Raw genomic sequence first — 25,444 nt, forward strand, 5'->3', positions numbered from 1 at the left:
CATATATGTGCCTTCGGAAGAAACCTTCCCACATGTACTGAAGTAAGTCAGAGTAAGCGTGCACAAAACAGGTAGAAAACTTCTAAAAAAAAATCAAATAAAATAAATTAAAACAAAAAATAAAAAAAAAAGAAAGAAAGAAAAGGAAGAAACCCAACCTTTTTACCAGTCAGTGTGAAATGGACTCTGTGACTAGGTGAGTAGGACTCACTCTGCAACTTTATAAAATAAAAATCAGCATGTGTTATTGTCAGAGAGAAAGAGAAGCAGCGAAGAAGAAATCTACAGGCCATAAATAAAGAAAAAAAATACTGAATGTCTTTCCATCCAGCATGCTCTTCTACTTCAAATGTTCCAGTCTGAAATTCTCTAGAATCTTCCTCAGTCCAACTCACTTGCAATTTGTCATATTTTATCACAGTAGCCTTTAAATACATAGATCTCTTTACCCACCAAGCCTCATACATGCATGCTCTTTTCAAACATGGACTAGCCTAGTGTCAAAATTTCCACAGTTCTTCTGACAAGTAAGCAGAAACATACACAATTCTTTGGTACAAAGTTTCCCCACCTCAACTTTATGTTTTCACCCCTTTCTTTTTTATACATTCCAAAGAACATTTATCCCCTTTTTCAAAAGTCTACAGCAAACAGGACTGCCAGCTAGAAGTAGAGAAGAAACAAGCTACAGAAATAATCTCTGTCCAACTGAAAGAGGTGTGATACTACAGTTTGCTCATTTAGTAAAATATTTTGGAGAAAAGAAAGCAGAAGAGGAAGAAAATCTGCCTTAAAACCTAGCTAATGAAACTGGTCTAACTCTTGCTGCAAATTTTCAAGAAAGTAACTTATTCCCTAACAGGGAGCAGGTTGGGAAATGTTACTTTGGTGGTTACTCAAGGGACCAACAGTGTAGTTGGGGAAAAAAATAATTCTGAGGCCAACCAATGCTTCCAGTACTTCTGAAAGTGTTTCCAAAGCTATGGCTGGTATTTGCGAAAGGAACAGGACCGCATACAACTTTGACTAAAAATACCATTGAAAAGAAACACACCCTACTGTAAATAATCTGTACATGTTCTTCCTCTATATTTCAGGACTACTTTTTCCTGCATTCCTTGATCTGTTTCAGGAGAGAAGCGTAATATTTACATGATTCAGTTATATGTCACTGAACCCTTGTTGCTTTTATGAAAGAAGGAATTAACAGAACAAGTAATACGTCAGGCATAAGAAAAGGAGAATAACATGATGGTAGAAGGCATTTCATAGTGATTTTTTTTTAACTGCATAAGGAGTAACTAATACATCAACATATCACAACAGATTATACAGTGATGGAGTTGGTTGGAATGATTTCTTCTCAAGGGTTTTGTTTCACATGCATGTGCCAAACTAATGTTAAAAAGTATTTTAAATCAGGCTAAGCAATGCCTCTGCTAGAGGTAAAAATCACAACAGTTGTACTAATAAACTTACTCCTAAGACAGCTGAAGTTTTTTGGAATTTCTAGGCTCATTCTCTGAGCATTGCAATGTGCTGCTTTATTGAACAGACAGGGAGGCAAACAAAAAAAACCCTGATTTTACAGTACTGCTCCTTCATGAATGCAGAAGAAGGGGAAATAATCATCCAAACCAAAACAAATATTGAAAGCAAGAAAATTAAAATTTTGTACAGTCTTCAAGATCTAGAAGATAAGAGGATTTCCTTTATTGGTCAACCCTTTTTTACTATTATTTCTCTCTCAGTTTTCTTAAAAGATGTATTTGGGGATTCAGATTTTTCTCCGTAATTCTTCACAATGATCTTCTTTCCTCATTAGTTCCTTCTCTATTGCATATCCTTAGTATCTCCTCAGAATACTTAATCTCATGTATCATGTCTTAAAGAGGTAACTAGTATTATAGAAATGATAACTCATTGACTTAATACCTGTACTTAAACACTTTGTTAAACTGGAATCTGACCAGGAAAGATTCAAAAGGCTATGACATATAAATTTGTCAGATTCATCAGGATAAAAAACAAGAATTATGAATAGAGAAGAGAAATGATTCATGAGAGATCACCGGTATATTTAACTGTGATTGCTGATTTCCCTCTTCATATGGATTATCAAATAGCTGTTTTTTTCTTGGCTTAATTCATGTAAGTCTTTGCAGTACCAATTTGGCAAAGAGGCTTAATTTCAAATGTTTTGGCATGTCTGGGGTATTCTGTTAATGACTGAAAAATATTTCCACAAAAGCATGTAGACAAAATAAAATGTTTTCCAAGAAAATGAGTTAGCCGTGCCAGCTGCTTGTGATTTCTATCGGGAACTTGCTCTTGAAAAGAGAAAGAAATGCCCAGTGTGATAGAAGAGAAGAGTTCCAGGCTATTTCTACCATGATACAATGCAAAGGTCCTCAAGAAGACAAAGAACAGCCTCTCTTTCCTAAAATGCAGTCTACATCATCTTTTTGTAGGTAACTGTTTTGATGCTAACAAAATTCCCATTTAACTATGCTTAGCTGCAACAACACAGCTGCTGAACTCATTACTCATTTTGAGTTATTCCTGTTTATTATGTTCACTAATCCATTATTTCTTTTCCCTGCTCTACTTTCATCCTCATGCTTTAACTTTGAGATGTGAGTGATGGCAAGTCATTAAGTATCCTCTCTACTTTCACTAGATTGCACATTTTAAAACTATTCAGACTAAGGAAGTGGCATATGAAGAGAAAGTACTCTGTAAATCTGGAGAACACAGAATTGAGTAAGTAAAATTTTCTCCAACTTCCTTACAGACAAATGTCAACTCTGGACTAAAAGTAATTGCAAGGAAGTCATAACTGTAAATAGCACAGTAGAACTGAGGTGCTATTTCACTCAAAACAATAGTAACATTATTGCTTATGTACAGTACAGTAATATGACATGACCTGTGGTAATTACAGGAAGCTGGGTCCGGATGGCAGGGAAAAGGGAGATTGGCTGACTGGCTCACTTGTTCATTCAGTTCTCTCCAAGGCAGGATGCACTTAAAATAATTTTGTCAAAATCTGCAGAAAAGCTCTTTCCCGAAGAGCTTCAAGCTGCATGCGTCAAACTGTGTTACTGCTGACTTACTAGCACTGTCCCTGAACTATCGCATAACCCTCCTCACTGATTSGTTCATTCTTCATTACCGTTCAGCCCTGGCAGGTATTTTGATAGGGCTGATAGGTCCTGAGTAAGATCAGAACACAGTGTACCGAACAGTGTACAAATACACTCACAACATCCATTCTTGATTTACAAGCAAAAACACTGTACCCCAGCAAAGCACTTACTGGCACTGCCAAAAATTAAATTCACAAGTGTTCAGGCCAAACACAGGCCCTCAAGTTATACCACACTTTCCCTGAAAACTCTTCTTTTCCTTCCTCTTGTATACTGCCTGACATAAGGTGGCTCTAATCCTTTCCCTGTTTCAGTACTATTTTCCTCCAAGCCGCAGTTTCTCTTTACGGCCTAGAAAGACAATGATTATTTTTTATTTTAAAGGGTTAATGCCAGGATATTCTAAGCACTGTCCGTAAGGCCAAAACAAAAGTGCTCAGAAAACATGAAATGGCATAGCCAGAAATAGTAGAACTGCCTTAAGAAAGTTTAAATATAAACATACATCTATTAAACACACATATTATGTACATCTATAGGAGAAGCAGAGGGGAGAAAAAGCAAGAGACCTAAGTTATTTCTCTTTGCCTTCTGTCTTCAGGTACACTTTGCAATTAATTCTCATGCTTCACAAGCACTGCCTTGTCATCACAAAAGCTAGAAACTTCTTTTTAAATACTGGCTTTAAGACTGTAAAAAAGTTGGCAAAACTTGGTGTCCTCATCTAAATGATCTATGCATAAGGCTTAAAAATTAAAACAAAATAAACAAACAAACAAAAAAAACTCCACGGGTAGAAAGCAGCACAAAGTCTTCCACTTACAGGCTATTTTGAGTACATACGTGGTCCAATAATTATGTCACAGTCTGTGATCTCTCTTTTCAGGAATTTTCCCCAGGTTTTTCGAACAGGTGCATCAACACGGAAGAAATACAATCAGGCAGGGGTTTCCTGTCAAACAGGTGCTGAGAGCAGTGACAAATTCCTGGAGAGACTCAAGTCACTCCAAAGGCATCACAGGGGCAAGTACCATCATGTACTGCACCAATATCCTGGCATCATTTGGTGACTGAGATCAACCATCTATTTCACCTCAAGAAGACACCATACTGCATATTCAGATATCATTTCTTACCCTAACAAGAATGTAGCCATTGTAGGAGTGGATGGATCCAACAATTTTTGGCCAGGATACATCACCGACATCAACACCACCAGTATTATTATGGGTGAAATATTTAAAGAACAAGAAAAAAATGTGGCCCCTACGTGGATATTAGAACACCTGCTTTTGTAAGAAAACAATGCAAAAAAAAAAAAAAATCAGAAAGATGGCAACTACCAGTCAAAAACTGAGCCCCAATTAAGGTGTTATGGTGGCCATAAGTTTAACTTTCCTTTGGCAAAAAGTATCACCTAGTACTTCTACATATGCATTGTTTTTCTGTGGAGGTTTGGCACTGCATTAGTGAAGAGTTAAGATTTTGTCTATCTTGGATCAGATCTGCAGGGTTGTGACCTTAAACATATAGATGCACAAAACAAGATTTAAAATCTGTCGTTTTCAGTGAGCCAGAACTTTTTAGCTGCTAGCATTAGCAGCAGCATCTGTTTTGATGTCTGATACTATTTTCTCCAAAGCACTTCAGCTGCTAGATTATGATATTTTTTGCCTGTTCGCTGCAGATTTTTTGCCTTTCATTTCTTTTTCAAACTTTCAAATTTATGTAATCCTTTCAGACATCTCCCAGAACAAAATCTGTGGTTTCTCTTTGAGTTGGTTTATTTCTACAAAGGTATTTTCAGAATTAACTGAGCCACAGGTTTAACTCCAGCCCAAGCACCCATCAAAAGTTGGGCTGTTTGCTTGGTTCGTTAGTTGTTTTTTTTCCCTGCTTTTTAATAGGGAACACAGGAAAAAGGAATGAAATTATTGTAACTGATTCGACCAATGCTGTGCCTCATAATGAAGAAAATGTTTTAAGTAAACCTACTTTTTAAATAACAACAGTCCTTTTTTTAGGCTGCTTTCCACTTTTCAGTTCAACTAAACGTTTTTAACTAGACTTGCCATTTTAGTTTTCTCATCATTACACACTAGTACGAAAATGTTATACATCCTATCATATGATTGCAAGGAAATGTGATCAACCTACAGGTTTTAGAATAATTTGCATTAGTTTCATTGAACCTTGAGACTAAAATAGAAAAAATATAAAAAACAGGAACATCTCTCGAGTTGTCCAGAGAAAACTTGAAAATGTGACCACAGGCATCACTGAAAGCTGCATTGAGAGGAAGGCTGAGAATGAGGAAAGGTGCAGGCAGGGAAGCCCAGTAAAGTTTAAGCTTAAACTGGATGTGTGGTGTCATTTCATAGAGCAAAGAGGTAAGAGTACCATTCTCCTTTACAGATATAGGTTGAGCAAGTACAGCTGCAAAATAGTGTTCAGGCTCATAATAGGGTACATAGAAATTGAGGACAAAAAGATCAAAGAAAAGCAGAGCAAGCTGTAAGGCTTGAAATACAGAGGAAGTGTGAAAAAGCAAAAAAAGTACAGCTTGTCTAAGCAAAAGCAAAGAACACAGAACACACAAAAGGCTTCAAATATTTCTTGAAAGTATAAAAAAGTGAGGTAGAGTAGCTATTAGAGTTTTGCCACAAATGACAGATTAAAATTATGTGGTAGAGGATGAAACCTTAAAAGGAAAAATTATTGGCTCAATGTCTCGGAAAAACTTCCTGACCTTGAGATGTTATTGGCTGTGGAACGTCCTAACAAGAAATGAACTGGTGGCTGGAAAAGTCAACAGAGAGCACTAGAGGAAACAATCTCTTTCTGGCTTGAAGATGATAAGTTTATCTTACAGGCCTTTTCCATTTTTGTATTTAAAATTTTATCATAGCGCTTGCATATTTTGCAGACATTGCTGCATATTTGAGAGCAACTGAATATGCAGCTACACAAGGACAATTAATGAATTCCTTTGACTTTATCCCAGAGAGATTTATTCTAGAGCACTAAAATTGTCAGTCAACAAACAAAATAAATCAACATAATTACTTCAGAACTATGCATAACAGATGTCTCATCTATCATTCTGCGCAATAAAAGAGAAAGCCATCTTCTGAAACTGCAGCCTTCTTTCATTTTATTCCTTTGACTTGGAACAGTTCAATTAATACTGTCCTTTCAAACAACAGACAATCCAAGTCCAAGTCCTAACAGATTCTTTGTTAATCTAAAATATCTTGGCTCTAGGTCAGATCTTTTTACTTAAGCATACTATATTTTGCCTGTCAAACATACATTGGGAGACAAGATCATTAAGGTGTGCTGTTGATGAGAACTATTTTCTTTTACACCTATCAAGTATATTTACTTACACACACTACTTCACAAAATAACCCCTCCATCAATTACATAAACATATTTTGAAGGTCAAGAGGAACAGAGAACACAGCTAGCTAAGACAGCTTGGTTACCTTTGTCTTTTCACCAATAACATTTCTCTCCAGCTCAGCTATTTTCCTGTTTAGATGATCCAAAATTTCCTTCTCTTTCAGAAGCTCTGTTGTTTCAGATTTCTGTTCCCCATCCAAAAGGGCACATTCCATATCCAACTAGGAACACAAAACATTTTTCAGAAGCAGTCCAGATTAAGAAGAAATCTTGACACACACTTTTTTTTCTGGGGGAAGGGGGGGGAGTTGGTGATTATTCACAACAGAGAAACATTTTAAAAAGTATTGATCCCACAAAAGTAAGTTAAAAAGAGATCATAAATTGGAGAAAAAGTAAAATTGCAACATATAATACTGCAAAATAAAGTCCAAACCAACTTCAGTTTGAGGATTCTTTTTTTCAAAACTTTTTCTTTTCTAATTCTTCTCCTCTGTGCTTCCTCCTGTATGGTATTATACCAACTATCTGTGCACAAGCTCTATGTGAAATCCCTTTGGAACAGCTGTTTCTTTCCTGTTGCTGATAATTGGAGTAAGCACAACCTAAATGCCTGGCCAGCTTAGCCTGCAACTGTGAGATTCCAGAAGTCAAGAGGGCCACATAACCTTGTCAATGTAAGGACAACAAGGTTAAAAAGGAAGTTACTGCACTTCCTTTCTCTTTAAATGGTCACATGAGATACCACCATAAAACTCCCAAATGACATAAGATATTTTGATCAATTGAATGACTATTCAACAAGCAAGATTATTCTAACTCCATTTAGGAGTATTATGGTTACAGCTGGGAAAGGCCAGAGTGCTGCAGCCATCTCCCTGCTAGGGAAAAATAACCTTGATAGTAGGAGACTATCAGGTAATATTATTGTATACCTAATGTTGGTGAAAAAGTAGAGGATCTGAAGGGTATGTACATGCCCAAGTTTCTTATATATTTGTAGAACGTATCAGACATACGCTATGAGATACATTTAATAACCAAGTCATTTAAAATCAAAATATATTCATACTTCTCTTGAGGACTCATCCATCTGGTCATTCAAATCTTTGATCTTCTGTTCAAGTTCTTCCAAATTATTTAGTATTGCTATGCGCTCTTCCTCTAGTCGACCGAGCTCCTGCCCTCTTTGCTCATCACTTAGGCATTCTGGTACCTGCAATCACACATTACAAGAGATTTATTAGATAGATATTAAACCCTGTGTTTCCTTTCTCTCTTTTGTATTTTGTTCATTTTAGACAAGTACTGTATTGCCAATTTTTAACCTGTTACAAATTTCATACCCACTCCACTGCTATTTCTATACTTAGAAAGTATACAAAAGAAATAAACACAATACTTTGCTTGCAGGTACTGGAAGTAAATAGTTCACCGAGTAGCAAATACTATTCATACTCCAGGAATTATTAAAATCTACTGCTTGATAATATTCTACATGCTATGCTATTTAGGTTTAAAAAATCCTTATAGAAATAAAATAGACAAATGAAGATACTTTTTTTGTGTATTCAGCTGTGCATATAACAAAAGCCAGGATGCTGAACAGGACATTTTTTAACTAGCCATTAAGATGGCATCTTTTGTAACATAGGGACAAAATTTGGTCCTCTCTTCCTAGTTAGCACTGGCAGGGGGAGCACCCTTAACCGCTCTTTTCACTTCCATTTATGTATTAGATGACTGAAGAGAATTAAACAATATTATTAAGCAAATATTTTGATCTTATTACACCAGGAAAGGCTATATTAAGAAGAGTATCGAGCTTCAAATATATTCTTCATGTTCCCCTGACCCCTTGGGCACATTATTTCTGTAAGGTCGCTCACTCATTGCCTCCAGTTAGGATTAGAATGAGGCTGTGTGCAGGGCTCTGCATTCACCGCTAGACCACACAGCCTTGCTCAAAAGCAGCTCAGCTCAGCTACTGAATGGCTATTCTGAGAGCAGGCATTTTAACATGTACAAACCCGACCTTGATATTTTAAAACAATGAGGCAAGTTTCATTAACACAGTTGCTTGTTACGGCTTTTCTCTGGACTTAGCAGAACACCCTTTACAATGAATGAATGGGATTCCTTGATTAGCATTAGTAATCCTAGCAGGAAACTTCTTTTTGTCCGGTATCCTGTTCGGATAATGCTGACACAACATCTTCAGTTTCCACTTCCCAACAAGGATTTAAAATAGGATCTCTGACTTGTATGAAGAAAGTAACAGACATGAATGCGAGAGAACGGAAGACCACAGTAACTGGCAAATGAAATGACCTGTAACTTTCAAACACATAAAGCATTGGAAAGATTAAGTAAAGCCATAATGGCAAGTGCCTCTTCAACATCTTTTTTTACACTGAAAGACTCAGCAGATTTGCAGAAAGGTACCCCTTTATAAGATAAGGCATTTTTCTATTACTTCTCTCTCTTTTTACACATACACACTTCTGCTGCACATAAGCATGTATGTAAGTTAAGCAGAAGTTAAATATAATTTCTGTTAGGCATGTAACCATACTGAAGCTTCTATAGCATATATACTCTATAAGTAATAAGGAGAAACAGAGAAAGTACTTTTAATACGTGAATAGTTAAACAGAAGCCTGCTATTATGGCCTTACTTGGTCTTACTATGATTTTCATTCTAATTATCGACTACAGTTTTTTAGCACAATGTCTATCACCAGGTATCGCTATAGTGCTTCTCTGGCACATGAGAACCTAGGCTTTTCATTTTTTTTAAGAACAAACGAAAGGCTCTTTCCCCATCCCCTCACCCCCAGCTGTTGCTGTCCCAGCTCAAGGCCTCCAGATGGCAACTAATTGAAAAATAATACACAAATCAAAATTCTGATGTTTCAATTGTTAGGAATGTTGTTAGTTCATTTTTTAAAGGACCACGCCCCTTTAGAAGCAAAACTGCAGTATGAAGTAAATAGGAAAGAAGCAACAAATGTAGGAATTGCCCTAGTGTGCCAAGAGGCAAGCTGCCACAGTACACTTCGCGAGAGGCAACAGCTGATTAGACAAGTGGCTTACGTCCAATCTAGGGGAAGTGGACAGGGCAGTAATTTCAGCTCAGGCAATTCCTCTTCTCCCTCTTTGCAATTATTCTAGTTCACCAGTGAGAAAACACTCTCTCCTTTTTACAGAAAAGAGGAGTCTCAGCTGAGGAGAAAGTGACAGAACTTCCCTTTTCTGGTAAATCTCAGCACAGTAATAGTTCTAAGTAGGATTTCTGAAACATTACTTATCTAAGTAGCTTTAAATTGTTAAATCATTCTCCCATGGAAAATACTATTTTTCTGTTTTTTCTTTACTCTCCCTGATCAGTACATCCCTTGGGAAAAACTTCCGAGGTAAACAGCTCTTGTAGCAAATAAAATAATCACCATTTAAGGTGCTGGCTACAAAGTTGGATGAACCCTGAGATTAAGACTTATACCTAAGCCACCCCGACTGCGATTCCTGCTGCGAAAACTGACTTCTAGAGGAGAATTTCAAGCATATAATCCTAGATTGTAGWATTTCTTTCCACGCAGTGTTACCTTTGGTGTGATACTTAAGTAGGAAGATTCAGTGGAATCCTTCAGGAAGCCAGAAGAAGCTAAAGGTGGAGTCTTCATGGTTTCATTGAAGTGTTCATCAGCTTTCAACCCTCTAGAGGAAAGGAAAGCACCAGCACTGCGACTGTGATTACTCAACTCTGAAAAATCTGAATCACTTGCAGATGATTTCAGGTGGCCTCTAAACCTTGTTTCGAGATTCATCTGTGAATCTTCAAACACTGAATCTTCATCTGATAGCTGAAGTTTTTCAAGTTCTTTGTTAATTTTTTGAACATCAGCAACTGTCGTAGCTGCAGCAGGGTCATTGTCAGATTTGGAGTATTCTGCACACAAACTGAGGATTGTCTCTAGCCGCTGACGCTCCTGGTTTAAAGAAGAATATAGCATTAAACTTTGCATGTGAACTTTAAGCAAAGATGAAGTCAAAACTAGATTTGCTGCTTTTCTTTTTTCTTAGAGTGAAAGATTAAAGTCATGCAATTCCATGTATGCCTCTAACCATTAAAGATAATAAACTGATTCATATAAATAATTACAGCATTACTTGAAGAACCAAAGATAACATGTATGAAAAACCTAAAAATTAAAAGTACATTCCACAGAAACAAGTATTTATTTACCTTAATATGCCCTGACATTTCTTTCCAGTGTAAGTTAATACTGTTTATTCATGTTGCTTTAACCAGACCTGATTTGTACATACGTGTGTCCACTGAGCTTACTCTATAAACTGCTAATTGTTCCACTTCGTACTATATGCTTTGTAGTTTATGCACTGTACTCCCACTAAGCTGTGAAATATTGCAAAGATTTTCCATGAATTCATTCATCTCTAATTTTGGGGGATTTTCTGTCAACTTTGGTTCCCTTGAGGGGGATTAATCCACATTTTGAAATACCCTGTTCAAATCCCTAAGAGCATAAACGTAGCATCACAGCTAAAATACAACAGATGTTGAATGTACCAAAATGAGGGAAATCTTTATTTACCAGTTATGGCAAATTCCACACAGATTCATTTAAAATTTGAGAATCTGAATAGCTGTGCCAGTTTTGACCTGACATGTTCCAAGTTACGGTAAACACTTAATTCCTGGAAGTTTTGTAGCTCTCTATGATACTTCATAAAAATACACTTAAAATCTATATTTATTTTATTGTATGCATAACTTTCTGTAACTTCTGCTTCAGATGAAACTGAAAAAGAGCTTTGAGCTTTTCATTTTTAAGGCATAGTGCTTCTATGCAATATCATGTTTCTTTTGCTAAAAAGGAAAAATAAGGTAAATAAAAATTGCTTACCATAAGCCTACTGAAAATTCTGCAGGAAAGAAACATCACTGTGAAAGTTACATACTTGGCCTTAATTACTGTACTAATGATCACATTTCTTATTTCTAGGAAAGCCCAAAGTGATTCCTAATCACATAAAAAAAAAGAAAAGAAAAAAGAAAGAAAGAAAAGAAAAAAAGCCCCAAACAAATATCAGCCTCCTTCCCCCCGAAGCATTATAGCAGCATTCTGTTTCCAAATTCTATCTGGCAATACATTTGCAAATAGGATTTGCAAACAGCTATTTCTTACAATCCTAACAACCTAGATGCAGCAACAAGTGTTAACAAGAATCAAGCAAGAGTTAGGGCAGTGTACGGTTTTCACCTTCCCTTAAATAAACCATTGGAGTTTTATGAAAATTTAATGCTGGTTTACAAGAATCCAGCTTTTTACAGTTACCAGAAGATCACATGGCCAAATGCATTACACATTTATATTGCCCCAGAACACTCACAGTTAACTGAAAGAGACACACTTATCCACTTCAGAAAGCCCTGAACCCAACTATTTCAAAGCAGTACCCAACTGAAAGAGAGCGCGAGTCAGAAACTTTGCCTTCAAGTAGCGTATTCCCAGGTTTCTTGCACTGCAGGTTTCTTGCACTTTTCTGTGAAGCCTCCTGTAATAGCACTGCCAGAGATAAGCTACTGAAATTAATGGAGCCCTGGGCAGCTCTGGGGTAGCAATTGCTCACTTATCTTTTCCATGAAATATCTCATTTAGCAGATGCTGCGGATATCCTTCAACCCCAAACGAACATAACCCTAACTCCCCAAAGCCTTGTTCCCTCCATGCATCTACTGCCAGATGCTCAGGCTTGTCTTTTACCCCTCCAAAGCTGCTATCCTCCCTCTTACTAAGTCTTTTGGCTATGCAACCTAATTCCTAAAGCACTGTGCAAGTGCTGGCTAGGATCTCCAGGAATTATGCAGCTCTTGCTGTTGTGGCAGCACCAGGCCTGGCCCATAATACAATTCTCCTAACGGTTATTGAGGGGAAACACAGCATTAAAACATAAAACACCATCCTTCCCTGCAACAAGATGTGTCACTTTCTACCATGCTAACCCTCTCTTCCTTCTATAATAATAGGAGAAAGAAAGTTTTAAATTGCAACTGCTTCTTATCCTAGCCAAAAGGCTATGGTAAACAGCTCTTGGTGCAAATCTATCCCTTTGTGAGCAGTCAAGTAAGAGAGATTCCTTTTTCCCCAAAAAGTCTCACATGCTCAGGAAAACTTAAAAGTTACAGGGAAACCTCTGCCAGTGTTCAAAAAATTCCCGAAGAACTTTCAGACACATTACAGAAATGCCGATATCTCTCACTTCTATTTTGATATGCACCAGGAGGCTTATGGACAGGAAGCTCCGTGGCTATTTTATACACTCTATTCTCATCAYTTCATCTCAGCCAACTCATTCCAGCTCCAAACACCTGCATTTAACTGTTCCCGCATAAATTTCTGAGTCAAGCAGCCAGTCAGGAAAGCACCCTCACAATTTAAAAATACAAAAGCAGTAGCATATGGAAAATCCATACAATGATTTTGCAAGAAATACCACACATGCTAATTGTGACCCTGAACACAGCAAAGAAGAAAGACACATCAAAAAAAGCAAGGTACTTTAAAAATGGTTCTGAGGGGAAGGAGGGGTGCTGAATCAAGCCTTTTAAGCCTCCTTTCAGCATATTTCCCCATAAAATGTCTTTTCTACTAGACTAGAGCATCTTCTTAGATTTCCAGTGGATCTTCTACCTGGTATGAAAAGGGGAACACAGGGGAGCACTTGCTACATTAGCAGTTTCACCTTCACAGGCACTGACAAAGCTACATTCATTTATGAATGGCTGGGAATTTAGGTGTTGAAGGAGGATAGGGTAAATGCATAACAACAACCCTCCTCTGCTACAATTAACAATGGCATTAAGAGACATCTTTGGCACACTGTAAAGAAAAATAAAGCAGCAGAGATAAATAACTCCTGTTGTTCACAGCAATCATGTCACCGATTCCTGGTTTTGTTCACCTGGTGCATGTCACGTATACAAATTTTACAAATGTGAGAGGTGATGTCATATCTAGATAATCAAGGCAGGATTTGATTAATCAACTGCGACAAGCAGGAAGCTTTTTAGATAAGTGCCATTAGCAGCTGTATAACCCAAGACTTCATTAAAAATACATGTGCAGTCTATTTTTTATGACTGAAGCTAACAAGAATTATGGCTAATCAGGGCAGCCATGGCTCCCTTTGTCTGAAGGGAAGGCTGCTGCTCTTCTGCAGCAGGACAAACTCCCCAAACCTTCTCTCTTACTAACACCAGTAAGCCCATGGGCACAAGGCAGGAGAAAAGCTTCTCTTTCCTTCCAGCTTTTTTAAGGCACCAATGATTTCATGTCTGTCAGATACTGAGGTAGAAACTTACTTCACAGCTAGACTTTCAAATGGGTCTGAAAGCAGCCCTCAAGCTGTTCTTCCCTTTCTCTTCCCTTTCTTTTGCAGCAGTTTCTCACTTCAGCCTCACGATGTATTACATAGCTTTCAGTCCTTGTTTTGTTATATTTAGCCTTTTGGCTATGAAGTTATCACTAGCAGCACAAAATTTGAAAAAAAAAAAATACAGGTATTTCCCACTGCTGATGCACAGGGAGCCTTTTACAGCACCGATACCTGTCAGGAGACAAGCTGGACAAAGACTTCCCCTGTTCAGAGCTGGGTAGAGGCATCAGGCTGCCACGGCTCACCCTCGCCTTCCCCGCTGGAACACAAATGAAATGGCAGGGCAGAAGCGGGGAAGACAAGTGGGACAGGCCAGAGCCAGAGCTGGTCCCTGGGCAGAAACGGAGCAGAGCTGCTGCAGAATTAGCTCTTGCATCACAGTTCCTCGGCAGGCGTGGATTTGGCTCCTGACAAAGCAGCACTGGTTCCCAAAATACCGCTGTGTGTTCGTGAAGAATCACCACCGAGAAGCATAGACTCCATTTCTTCACTCAAGTACTGTGTTTTGTTCATGCCCTTTTGCTGCTACAGGACTTCTGTAGATGCTCATTTTAAAATTACGCTAAGGATCAGAGTCTAAAGCATAACACTTTATTATGACACTTGCTTAAGTTCTGTAAATAAAATAAGTTCTACTGAAATTGCTTTCTACCTGGCCCATGCTGTTCCTTTTGATAAAGCATATTGTTGCAAAAATTATGTATACGCTTTTTTGAAATACAACCATGCATTTATTTGCCCATTAGTTATTCATCTTATTTTGAACAGGAGTTAACTAAATCCATACTTGGGATTATTAAGGATGCTAAAGAAATATTTTCCAAAACCCCCAAAAAGTAATGTTCCTGAAGTGAAAATTTACTGAGTCATTAGCACTGATTACATTCTGCAGGGTTTTTTTTAACCTATTATATGACACTTGCTCACTTACTAAATTAAGTTGTTGTTAAGTAGCCATTTTGTAACAGTAGAAAGACTGCCAAATATTAGTGGTGGTAAAAAATATCCTGATCTAGCCTTTATCTATCTGGCTAGAGTGCCTGTAAGAGCTCAGTCACGTACAGTTTTAAATACAGCTTGAATACTTTATGATTTAAAGATCTATAAAAGACAGACATTTCCAAACATTTTTTAAAACACGCACATGACATTATCCAAGTGGCATGGGAAATCAAAAAGCTCTACTAATCACAGTTTTAAAGTTACATCACTTCAAAAATTCCAAAATGTTTTCATTTCATTTTTCCCTCACATGAACACAGCATATAAAATTGTAATGAATCAATGCTAAATACTTTCCAGAATCAGGGTAGTTTTGTATTATTTTCTACTTACAGAACAATACTCAGCTGCCTGTTGAAAAAAATAAGTTCCTCCAATTTTATTATTGCTTGTCAGCTCATTGCTTCTATAAGCTGAAATCTCTCCAAGCACAATTCTTGTATGTAGTAAAACTGTTTGTAAACATGCTTACAGATCCATACAGCCAGCCAGCCAATAGAAGGTCTCTTGCAAATCCTGCCCAAGAAATTTTTAAATATCTAGCACCATCTAGAGGAAATATATTGTATTAACTTAACTTAAACATCAGCAGTAAACCATCACGGTTGGTGCTATTTAAATAGTGTCTATCAAACAAAATTATGGTCTTAATATCTGCCCAACTATGTTTTCTGTGTCATCTCCTTCCAGGCTGAATGGAATGGCTGCCACAACTGGACTTTTATCTCAGGAAGGGGGAAAAAAAAAAAGAGTCAATTTTACGTTTTTTTGAAGAAGAATTCAAATCACTAACAATCTCAGTGACTATACTTAGACCACAGTGTTGAAGCTTTCGGTTGTTTATCAGCATCATGGGATAACTTCAGCAACAGCTTACTCTGACTTCTACTTCTATAAAACTTGTATAAACATCCCTACACAAAGATGTAATGTTCAGTCAGCTCTGCTAGAAAGAAAGCTGAAATAGACTGTAACAGATCAGTCTTTTGTTTCAGCAGGCTTGAGGAGCAACCTTCTGCCAGCCCATCTGCTCCCAGAACCCCAAGTCCCCAGCTCCCAACAGTAAAACTGGAGGGAGGGCAGCAATGGGAACACTGATTCTTCCTGTTTCTCAGGTCACAGACTAACCGGTTAGAAATGTAAGTGACACTAGTGTTCAGTTACTTTTGGTAAATCTAGCCATAAAAGGCAAATCAAAAGCAAGCCAGAGAAAGAAATACCAAAGTACATACACAACTTTTCTGCTTGGCATAGGTGTAACCAACGCACAAATTTAAATCTTTCCAAAAAAATGCAGTACATATTTTCATATTTTCAGTATCTGCACTTCTTTTTCCCTATGCTTATTCCTTTGGGTAATGACAACAGACCACCGGGTTTCACAAGCAGGCTGTAACAACAGCTTCCAGTGCGACCTTCCAGAGAAGTCTCCGCTCCTTAAAAAGCTAACTAAGCACAGGTTTCACAGATTTCTAGAATATCACAAAAAAAACCCAAAAAAAAATTTCTAAGAAAAAAAAAAAAAAAAAAAAAAAAAGGTAAGAGACCAAGGGCAGATGTTCAGTTAAACTATAATGTGTCGTTGATAAAAAATTCAGAAGTGAATTGCAGCTGGTAAACACAACACCCTAAACTTGATCTCTGCCAGTAGAAGCTGTAGCAGCAGTACTGATGCAAGCTAAGCTCCACTTTATATCTGGACTGTAGAGTGGTCTAATCCTCTAAAAAGGGGGGTCATGTTTCCAATAAGGTTCTCTGAATGACTAAACTTTTCTTCTGCCTACCTTGCTTCAAAAACACGATATACACAAGTCAAAATTTGTATTTTTGACTACACTTGATCAACCATGCTCAACCTGGACTTCTGCTCAACACCTGGATTCAAAAACACACATTTTTGCTATTGAAGAGCACTTTGCTTGTTTGTTTGTTTTCTTCCCCCAGGAAACAGGCCTGCACAAACCTGGGGTATCTCTAATCTTTGTCCATGCCACGTCCCAGTGAAGTTGGATAAAGCTGTTCTTTGGAAACCAGGACTGGATACAAAAAGACCCTGTTCAGATGGATCAGTAAGCTCTGTCCACGCAGAATAAATAAATAAATAAAACAGGGCAGGCCCTCCTTGTACAAAGGGCTGACAGGGGGCCCCTAGAGGGACATTAAAGAGTGTATCTTTTACAGATATAGTTCTTCCTTGCAAAGATCCAAAACTCAATTATGTGGGTTATTCTCTTGTTACTCTGACCACTGGGATGAAACACTGCCTTGATTGACAACTCTTCAATCAGATAAAACAAGGCAAAAATATTATTTAGCAGAACCCTGAAGGGAAAATGAATTCAAGCAGGAGGAAATTCCCTCTTGTTTAAATTAAATGCAACAAACAAATCTTTATCTCTTTTTCAAAAAATTTAACATGCAGGGGGAAAAACAGGCAAATTCTCTTGTTAAAGCATCAGGACTTGAAAAAGTATTGTCTTGGGAAGAGGGAAACAAATTTAATCATTACATCCACATATAAAGCCAGGACAAATTTTAGCATTATTGAATGCTGAAACAACTCCCCTAATACCTTCATTCCCTCACTACGAAAGAATTATTCCTTGAAATATAAATATATCATACTGTCTTGCTTTTTATGGCTGATTATCTCTCATGTTTACAGCATTACTGACTGAAAAATTCTCTGATAATAAGAAAACCACTTTACACACACAAGAACAGTAAGATCTTGCTTTCCAGAGGACTGGAAGAGAGGAAATTTCAAAATGGAGTCAAATAATGGTAGGGAGAAGGTAGCAGGAAGAAACTCCAAGTCTTTCTGCCAACATTTTTTTGCTTTTGCATGCAAAGCATAACAACTTTTTCTCAGCTATCTAATCACTTCTACTTGCAACTGACTCGCCTCACCCTTTAAAAATCTTACTGGTGTTTCTGAGAAACCAGAAGCCACAGCTTCAGATGGAGTCTGTGAACGTTTCCAGTGGCAACTGCATAACGTAATGTGGAAAAGCACATTTCATAACATCAAATGGAAGTGGGGAGAGGGGGCAACGCCTACTACGTTGTTAAATCTGCCTGAATTTCAGATGTCTGACTTCAAGCATGCCAGGCTGAACATTTTTACAATGTCTTGTGAAGTAGTAATGTCTATTTTATACTGTATACCTCTGAAGAGAACAATGATGAAAGGACTTTGCCCTCATAAAAAATTTCTCACAAATGAGGTTGTGTCAAGGATGTAACACAGACTATGGTATGTTCAAATCTCACTGTGCTCTTATTTATGACCTCAAATGACCAACCACTACTCTCTCTTCATATTTCTCTGTATATTTTTTCACTCTAGCCTACAGGAATAGGCAAGCATGAGAAGTGAACTCTACTGCAGATTCTACTTTGACTATACACAAGCTAGACTGGTTTAGGAGCATCTTATTTTTATTTTCCTCTAAGCAATACAGATTTGATTTAAAGCTCACAAATACAAAGTTACTGTCACAAATCTAAGATGAGTGCTCACTAATAAAAATTTGCTCATTTAATGACCTCAGGTTCTTGGTAAGCAATCAAATCTGTATAATTTGAAATTCTGAATACAAGTAAACGGGGTCAGCTAGACTCTGCAATCACTGCAAAAACTTTCAAAGAAACACTAGGTATCTTCTTAGGGGAAAATTTTGATATGAAACTGTTTCTCCTCTCTCTGTACATTCTGAAGACTTTTTTCCCCAAAAGTTGTTTTAATAACACATACAAGTTTCATTTTACTATGATGTTTAATTCAGTGCTGAAGCAGTATGTGCTGTTTTGCTTCAGATTTTTGCTGGTTGACAGAAGGGAAGAAGTTATGTCCCCTCCTGCTACTGTCCATTTTGGGGAGAAGCAGGGAAGTCTATCTTCTATTGAAAATATTCAGAAGGAAAAGCTGCAACCAAGTAGAGAATATTATGATGAACCCACACCAATGTATACTTGAATACACAGCATAGCACATGTACAAGCATGACTCCAAACAGCTTACAACGAAGACACAGACTTTTTTTTAACCCAGTTACTACAAACAAACAGCCATGAACTAAACAGAAGTGTTGCATCCCTTCAGTGCAATTTGTGAGTTTTATGTACGTAGACATTTTAGCAGAGCCCACAGGATGAATGATCGCAGCTTATGTGGGTCCCAACATTTTTTTAAAGATGGCTGTATAATACAATCTGAGTCATTAAAGCAGCCTACTATATAAGTATTAGTTTCAGAGACTGCCATAATAAGCAGTACATCTCAAGTAGACAAAATCTGAATTTCTAAACACAACAGCTTGTGTTTTACTATACATTTCCAATGGCTAGATTTGGAAAGGTCATTTTGCAAACATTAACCGTCAGAAAAAACTAAAAGGAAAATGAAAAATTACCAGACGTTCCATCTCTTGCTCCCTAAGTCTCTCTTCCCTCTGTCTTCTGTGATAGTCCATGAGGTCATCTCTTCCAGAAATGGAACTAATGCTGTTCTTCCGCTCTCTTACAGAAGTTTGCAGTGAGTTTGGTGTTTGCCTGAAACTTTCCAAATCCATTTCATCAAATTCTATGGAACTAGTGGATAGGTTTCTTCTGACAGAGAATGTTCTGTCAAAATCCACAGGGGAGAAAGAATTACTGGGACTTGTTCCTGAGAGCCCAAATCTATCAAAATCATCAGAAAGAAAGGAGGAGGAGGAAGCTAAAAGCATTTTTCTAGCAATTCGAGGGCTTGGAGGAACGTTAAGAGCCGAACTAACATAGGGATTATTCTCAGACACAGAATTCGCATGCGCCAAAACCCCTGAGCTGCAAGAAGAAAAATTCAGGTAATTATCAGCATCTAAAGCATTCTGAGGTAGATCTTTTTCACCAAGTTTTTTCCTTTTAGTATTACCCAGAGAGTTTCTCGGGGGCAAACTTAATGGCATCAGCTGGCTTTCTGTTGATTTATGAAGTCTGGGTAGGGAACGACTGTACATTCCCATATGACTTAGAGATCCGCCAGAGTATTTCCTAGGTCGTGAACCCAGAGGCTCTGTCACCACATCCTTGTGTTTAACTGGTCTCGCTTGAAGAGCTAGGCTGTCCTGAACATTCATCCGCCTGCCTTGCTTTGGGCTTGAAGGCATGCTGGCTGCCCCTGAATTGCTTACAGGTGAAAGCATCAGTTCACTCCCTGAGCTTCCATTCCACATTGTAAGAAGAGAGCCTGAGATCTTCTTTGTGTCCAGCATTCCTGGGAAGTAGACATTGTCATAAGATTTGTTTTTCTGACTGTACTTTGAGTAGAGAAATTTATCCATATGTCCAAGGGATTTTTCATTTTCTCTGTTGGCATGGATATCAAACTCTGTCCTTCCCAAACCGTACCCGCTGAAGGATGGAGAACTGCCAGATACAGAACTCAAATGCTTTACAGAGATGCTTTTATCTGAAAGATACGGGCTCTCGCAAGGGAATAGCTTACCTCCTTGAATTTTGGTAACTGAGTGTGTATTTTTAACATTGGAAGAAGGATTGGGTTTAGCAGGCATAGGCTGTGAAAGGGTTAAATAAGAACCAGCATAGTCCCCGTTCGTTTTAAATTTGAGACTTGATGAATATTTCTTCGGGTTGAGGTTTTCCATAATATCCTGGAGACCATTTTCAAGTGAATTCACCACAGAACCCTTTCCCAAACCAGCATTTTGTAATTCCATCTGGTTTTGTGTATGGCTATACTCTGCCATAATCTTACTGGAATCTGTAAGCAATAGAAAAAAAATTAAGTAAGTTAAGAACCTCTTATATGCACATGCCTGCATGTTAACTTTAAAAAACACTAGTAATTGTTGTGCTTGTTATCAATGTATCTCAGATCATTAGACAAAGGAAAGCATATGCAACCTTCTAATACCCATTTTTGCAGCTAAAGACTGAGAAAAAGAGGGAAAGGAACATCACCAAATTTATACTACAAATCAAGAACACAGTTGGGAAGAGACTAGATTCTTCCTTTGTTGTCCTATCCATTGGAGAACACAGCCATTATAATCCTGAGCCTCCTGAGATGTCCATGAGATAAGTATTGTCCTTTACTGTCTTTTACAGCTGATGAACTGAGATACAGAGACAAGAGGCAAAGCTGATGGGAGAGAAGAACTGAATATATGTCTCAAAGTTCAGGATACAGAACTTAAGATACTGTTCTAGACCACCTTTTCTTTCAACCCGAACAGCTAATGCGCTCTGCCTTCCAATAGACTAATGAACCCAATTTCAAAGCTCACAAAGAGTTTTTTTTATTATTATTATTAATGTTTCCACTTTGTGGATTGTAATGTAAAGATTTACAGACAGGTATAATACTGAGGTCCAATTTTCAAGGATCTTAGCTCAGTGCTCTGAAGTTTTTAAAACATAAAGCTGCATAACTACATCTGCAAACAGCATTTTAGTTAAAAGATTGTGTTAAGGAAGTATAATACTAGCCTTAATTCAAAAATAAAATAAAACAAAATAAACTCACGTGACCATTAAAAATACTGGCAGCAGTTTAAGCTCCCAGGTCCCTAACACATGTTCAGAATTAAAAATTACATTCTGGAAGCGAACATACACTAAAAAAGCTTTTGTTGTGGCAAATATTATCATTCAACTACATGACAAATTCCAGCCTATAGTCCTGAATTCCACTTTCCAGAAAGCAGAGAAAGGAGTCCAGCTAGTGACAGCATCATTTGCTGTGGCATATAAGAGGCCTTGAGCAGGCTTGCACTCAGACCTCAGCTGATATAGAAATGGCATTATTAACCTTTAGAGCAGTTTATTGGATGCGCTAGGCTTCCTCAAATTAATAAGGCAGACACTCTTCAGTGTCAGTTCCAGAAATGCCACCAAGTGTTACTTCTGAAAATAAGGTGTTACTTCTGAAAATAAGGATCATTTCTGGGCTCAGTCACATTTCCCCTATGACTTCAACCAGCTCATGGGAAACCTAGTCTCAGACTGCCACTCTACAGGAAAACCTAGCATCTTAACACAGAAAGCGCTTTGAAAATTCTCAGATGTGATGCTTCAGTCCTCTTCCGAATACCATTTCAGGCAATTATATCAATTTAGACACACAATTTGTATTTCACCTTATCCCTGTACCACATGTTCAGAGCAGAGCTGAGGCAATTCAGTTTCATTGAGGATCACCAGGCTAACACATCTGGTGGAAGGGGGCAATGCATCCTTTGAGGAAGGTCTTTGTTATGGGACCGGCCTTGTTAACACAAGGCAAAAAATAAATTGGAATTCATTACTGTCCAGAGTATCATTCAATACCCATCTGTTTCACAGGCTTGTGAAAATGATCTCTAACTTATGCAAATTACATAAAGTCTAAGTGCATAATAACACATTCTCCTTAATTCTTAAGGGAAAAAAAATAATTTAAGAATAAAGGTAACTGTCATAAATAATGGAGTTAAACAGACAAAGGATAAAACGAATGAGCAATACTGAAGTAAACACCTTTTTGAGCACAGTGGACTWGGCTAAGTGTATGCTAATTACAAGCTCTACTAATGGCTGAAAACATTTACTGTAGCTTCAGACTCAAGCCTTGGGTTTGCTTCTGCACAGAATTCAGTATTTTTATATAGACCATGATTTTATTTGTTATGATGATACARCTACCTAAGTTGCATTTGAAGCACTAAGTTTACAGGACTCTCTATCAGACTATCACTGCTGTAAGCAAAACATTTTCTTATAATACGACACTTTATTTGATATTTTTAATTACTTTTACAACTTTTGATGAATAGCAATGATAAAGTTCAAATGAACAAAAGGAAGAATGAGACCCATGTTCATCATAACACTGTCGAGACATCTGAAAAAGATCAAGGACTCATCATATTAGTGGTGTTATAAAGAAGAACAACAAGATGTGAAAGTTATTTGCCTAAATATGAGCAGGAATTTCTTCACTGTGAGAGTGACTGAGCACTGGCACAGGTTGCCCAGAGAGGTTGTGGAGTCTCCTTCTCTGGAGATATTCAAAACCCACTTGGATGCAACCCTGGCTAACATCCTCTAGGTGACCCTACTTGAGCAAGGTGTTGGACCAAATGATCTCCAGAGGTGACTTCCAACCTCAACCATTCTGCAATTCTGTTATTCTACAACAGCACAAATATTAAAACACAGTCTATACGCCTTGTATACTTCCGTTCTGCAACAGAACATAACCTCTACTTTCTTTTGTCTTCCCTTTTCCAAATCTCTCTTAAATATGAAAGTTAATCTCATATCATAATTTGAGCACAGCTGAGGTTCAAATGTTCTTGCATTCCACTGACTCCTATATTAATAGTTCAGCAGACTTAATAATTGTTTATCACTCCCTTGCAATGCTAGTAGTATACATTTAATCCTGTGAAAACTAAATGCTTTTGCCAAACACCAAGTTAACTCATAGAAACTTTCAGGCCTGTTCACCACAGCAATGAAGGGTTCAGTGCACTTTAAATCCAACCAAGTACAGCAAAAAAAGGTCACAATACCTTCATGTAGCCACTCAAACTCAACTCTTCTACATACACCTTATGCCAATTCCTCTGTGTTTCTGGTTCCAATGCCACAGTGTCCACAATCATAAGGTTAAACCCTAACTGGACTACAGCACATGTTTAACTGAACCTTAACTTCTTCCCACAAACCAGAGCTTGTTTGCTTTGTTTATTTTTAAGTAATGTGTGGGATGTAATTTTACGAATATAGCAGGATTCATTGCACATTCCTGCTGATGCTGCCTTCATGTGCAGTTACAGAGGCTGGGCCGGGAGCTCCAGGTGGTGTGTATAGGAGCCATCTCACCTCAAGGTCAGTCACAGCTCTCCCTCAGTAACCCTCAGTGCACAGTTTAAGACTCATCTCTTTGGCAAAGCATTTGCTGCCTGGAAACATTTGCTATATGGAAGCAAATTCTTCCCTTCCTGTTCTTTATCCCCCAGTTCTTGTTCTTCATTTCTTTTCTTACTTCCCTGAATTCTTTAGCTAAGCGTTATCGATATGTACTCCAGCCAAATATTAAACTGATAGGGGATGGACAGCTTGACTGTGCTCAGTGTATCCAGATACCACAACTGTGGCCTCAGTTTTGGCTGGTAAAATGAGTTGGACAGGGAATAACAGCAGAGCACTGATCTTATCTAAGTGTCAGCAGAACTAAAGGACCGAGACAACACCACATTCAGAAACATCTAAGTAAAATGACAAACAAACTTCATCTTTATTAACTGATTACCTGATCCAACATTCTGGAAGGAGGAGATGTTACTTCTGTTTGGCATCATATTTGTCTTTACAAGATGGTTAAGACAAAGCTAATTTGAGTGAACCAGATAAATCTTGACCTGCAAATAAAGTAACCGAAGAAAAAAAATATTGTTTTAAGAAATACATTCTGAGAACATTTTTAAAAATATGCAGTACAGACCAAAACTTACTTTTCTTGTTCAAGAATTTCCAGAGACAATTCACAAAGAAATATGTTAAAAAATACTTGGAAAGGACATTCCAAGTTTAATGTGAAAGCTGTAAAAAGCCTGACTGCATTTTTTTCTATCAGTTTAAAAGGCCATATACCTTGATTTGATAATTTGATATTATCTAAGATCTCAAATCTGTGCAGGTAGTTATCAGTCATAGCTCCTGAGTTCTATTTGCATCTCTGTGGCTTCCTTAAAAAAAAAAATCATTAAGAAGGCTGGGCTTTTCTGCAGAAGAAGCCCAAACAGCTCAAATTCATCTCACCTAATGCCAGCATCTTGCAATCACAAAGAAACCCATCTAACAACAGGCATGCATAAAAAATATTTTGGCATGAAACAATTTCTAAATTTCCAAAGAAAACAGACTGCGAAGGCAAAGTGATTCTTCAAAGTCTATGAAAAAAGAGACTTAGCTTAAAAGAAATACCAAAATTCAATCTCAGTCACTAAACACTAAATTAAGTCAAAATCCAAATAGAAGATCTCCAGCAGGTTCCTCTATCAAAAGAAAAGGTTGAGTTTTTTAGGGCTTTTTGTTTTTTGTTTCTCTCTCTCTCACACACACACACACATCTGTTTTTAAAAGGTTGACAAAAAAGCTTTTAAAAAATGCATCAAGTGACAAAATTAATGGTGACCATCTGCAGGCTCTCTGCACTTCAATTCTGCAAAAGCAAATAGAAACATGGCAAAAAAAAGAATCAGTGGAGACAGATGGCTTAAGCTGTCTACAGATGAGCCACCCATTTAGCCTCAGTATTCTCAACCTCAAAATTTCAGGTCTCTGCTGCACAAAATTTTCTTGGCATGCTTTTTTGCATTATTCTCCTGGGAGGACAGCCCCCAAAGCAGCAAGCTGACCACTAAATCTCTGTGGAG

The 25,444-nt window shown here is 37.7% G+C and overlaps 1 protein-coding gene across 9 annotated transcripts in view; it reads right to left on the minus strand.

Moving 5' to 3' along the window:
- The window catches only part of PHLDB2 (pleckstrin homology like domain family B member 2), a 70,466-nt gene that overhangs the window by 37,102 nt on the left and 7,920 nt on the right, over positions 1–25,444 (minus strand). For 8 of the 9 annotated variants that reach the window (XM_085304929.1, XM_085304930.1, XM_085304925.1 and 5 more), the window contains exons 2-6: positions 24,319–24,427; positions 19,433–20,781; positions 10,160–10,543; positions 7,627–7,770; positions 6,638–6,775 (exon numbers count right to left, since the gene is read on the minus strand). In XM_085304929.1, the coding sequence (XP_085161055.1) occupies positions 6,638–6,775; positions 7,627–7,770; positions 10,160–10,543; positions 19,433–20,781; positions 24,319–24,367 (2,064 nt within the window). In that variant the 5' untranslated portion in view covers positions 24,368–24,427. The remainder of the gene's footprint in view (positions 1–6,637; positions 6,776–7,626; positions 7,771–10,159; positions 10,544–19,432; positions 20,782–24,318; positions 24,428–25,444) is intronic. The other variant, XM_085304931.1, reaches the window with a different exon arrangement.

This window comes from Rhea americana, unplaced genomic scaffold (assembly GCF_003343005.1).
Source record: "Rhea americana isolate MKP2758 unplaced genomic scaffold, rheAme1 scaffold_213, whole genome shotgun sequence".
NCBI classification, from domain to species: domain Eukaryota; kingdom Metazoa; phylum Chordata; class Aves; order Rheiformes; family Rheidae; genus Rhea; species Rhea americana.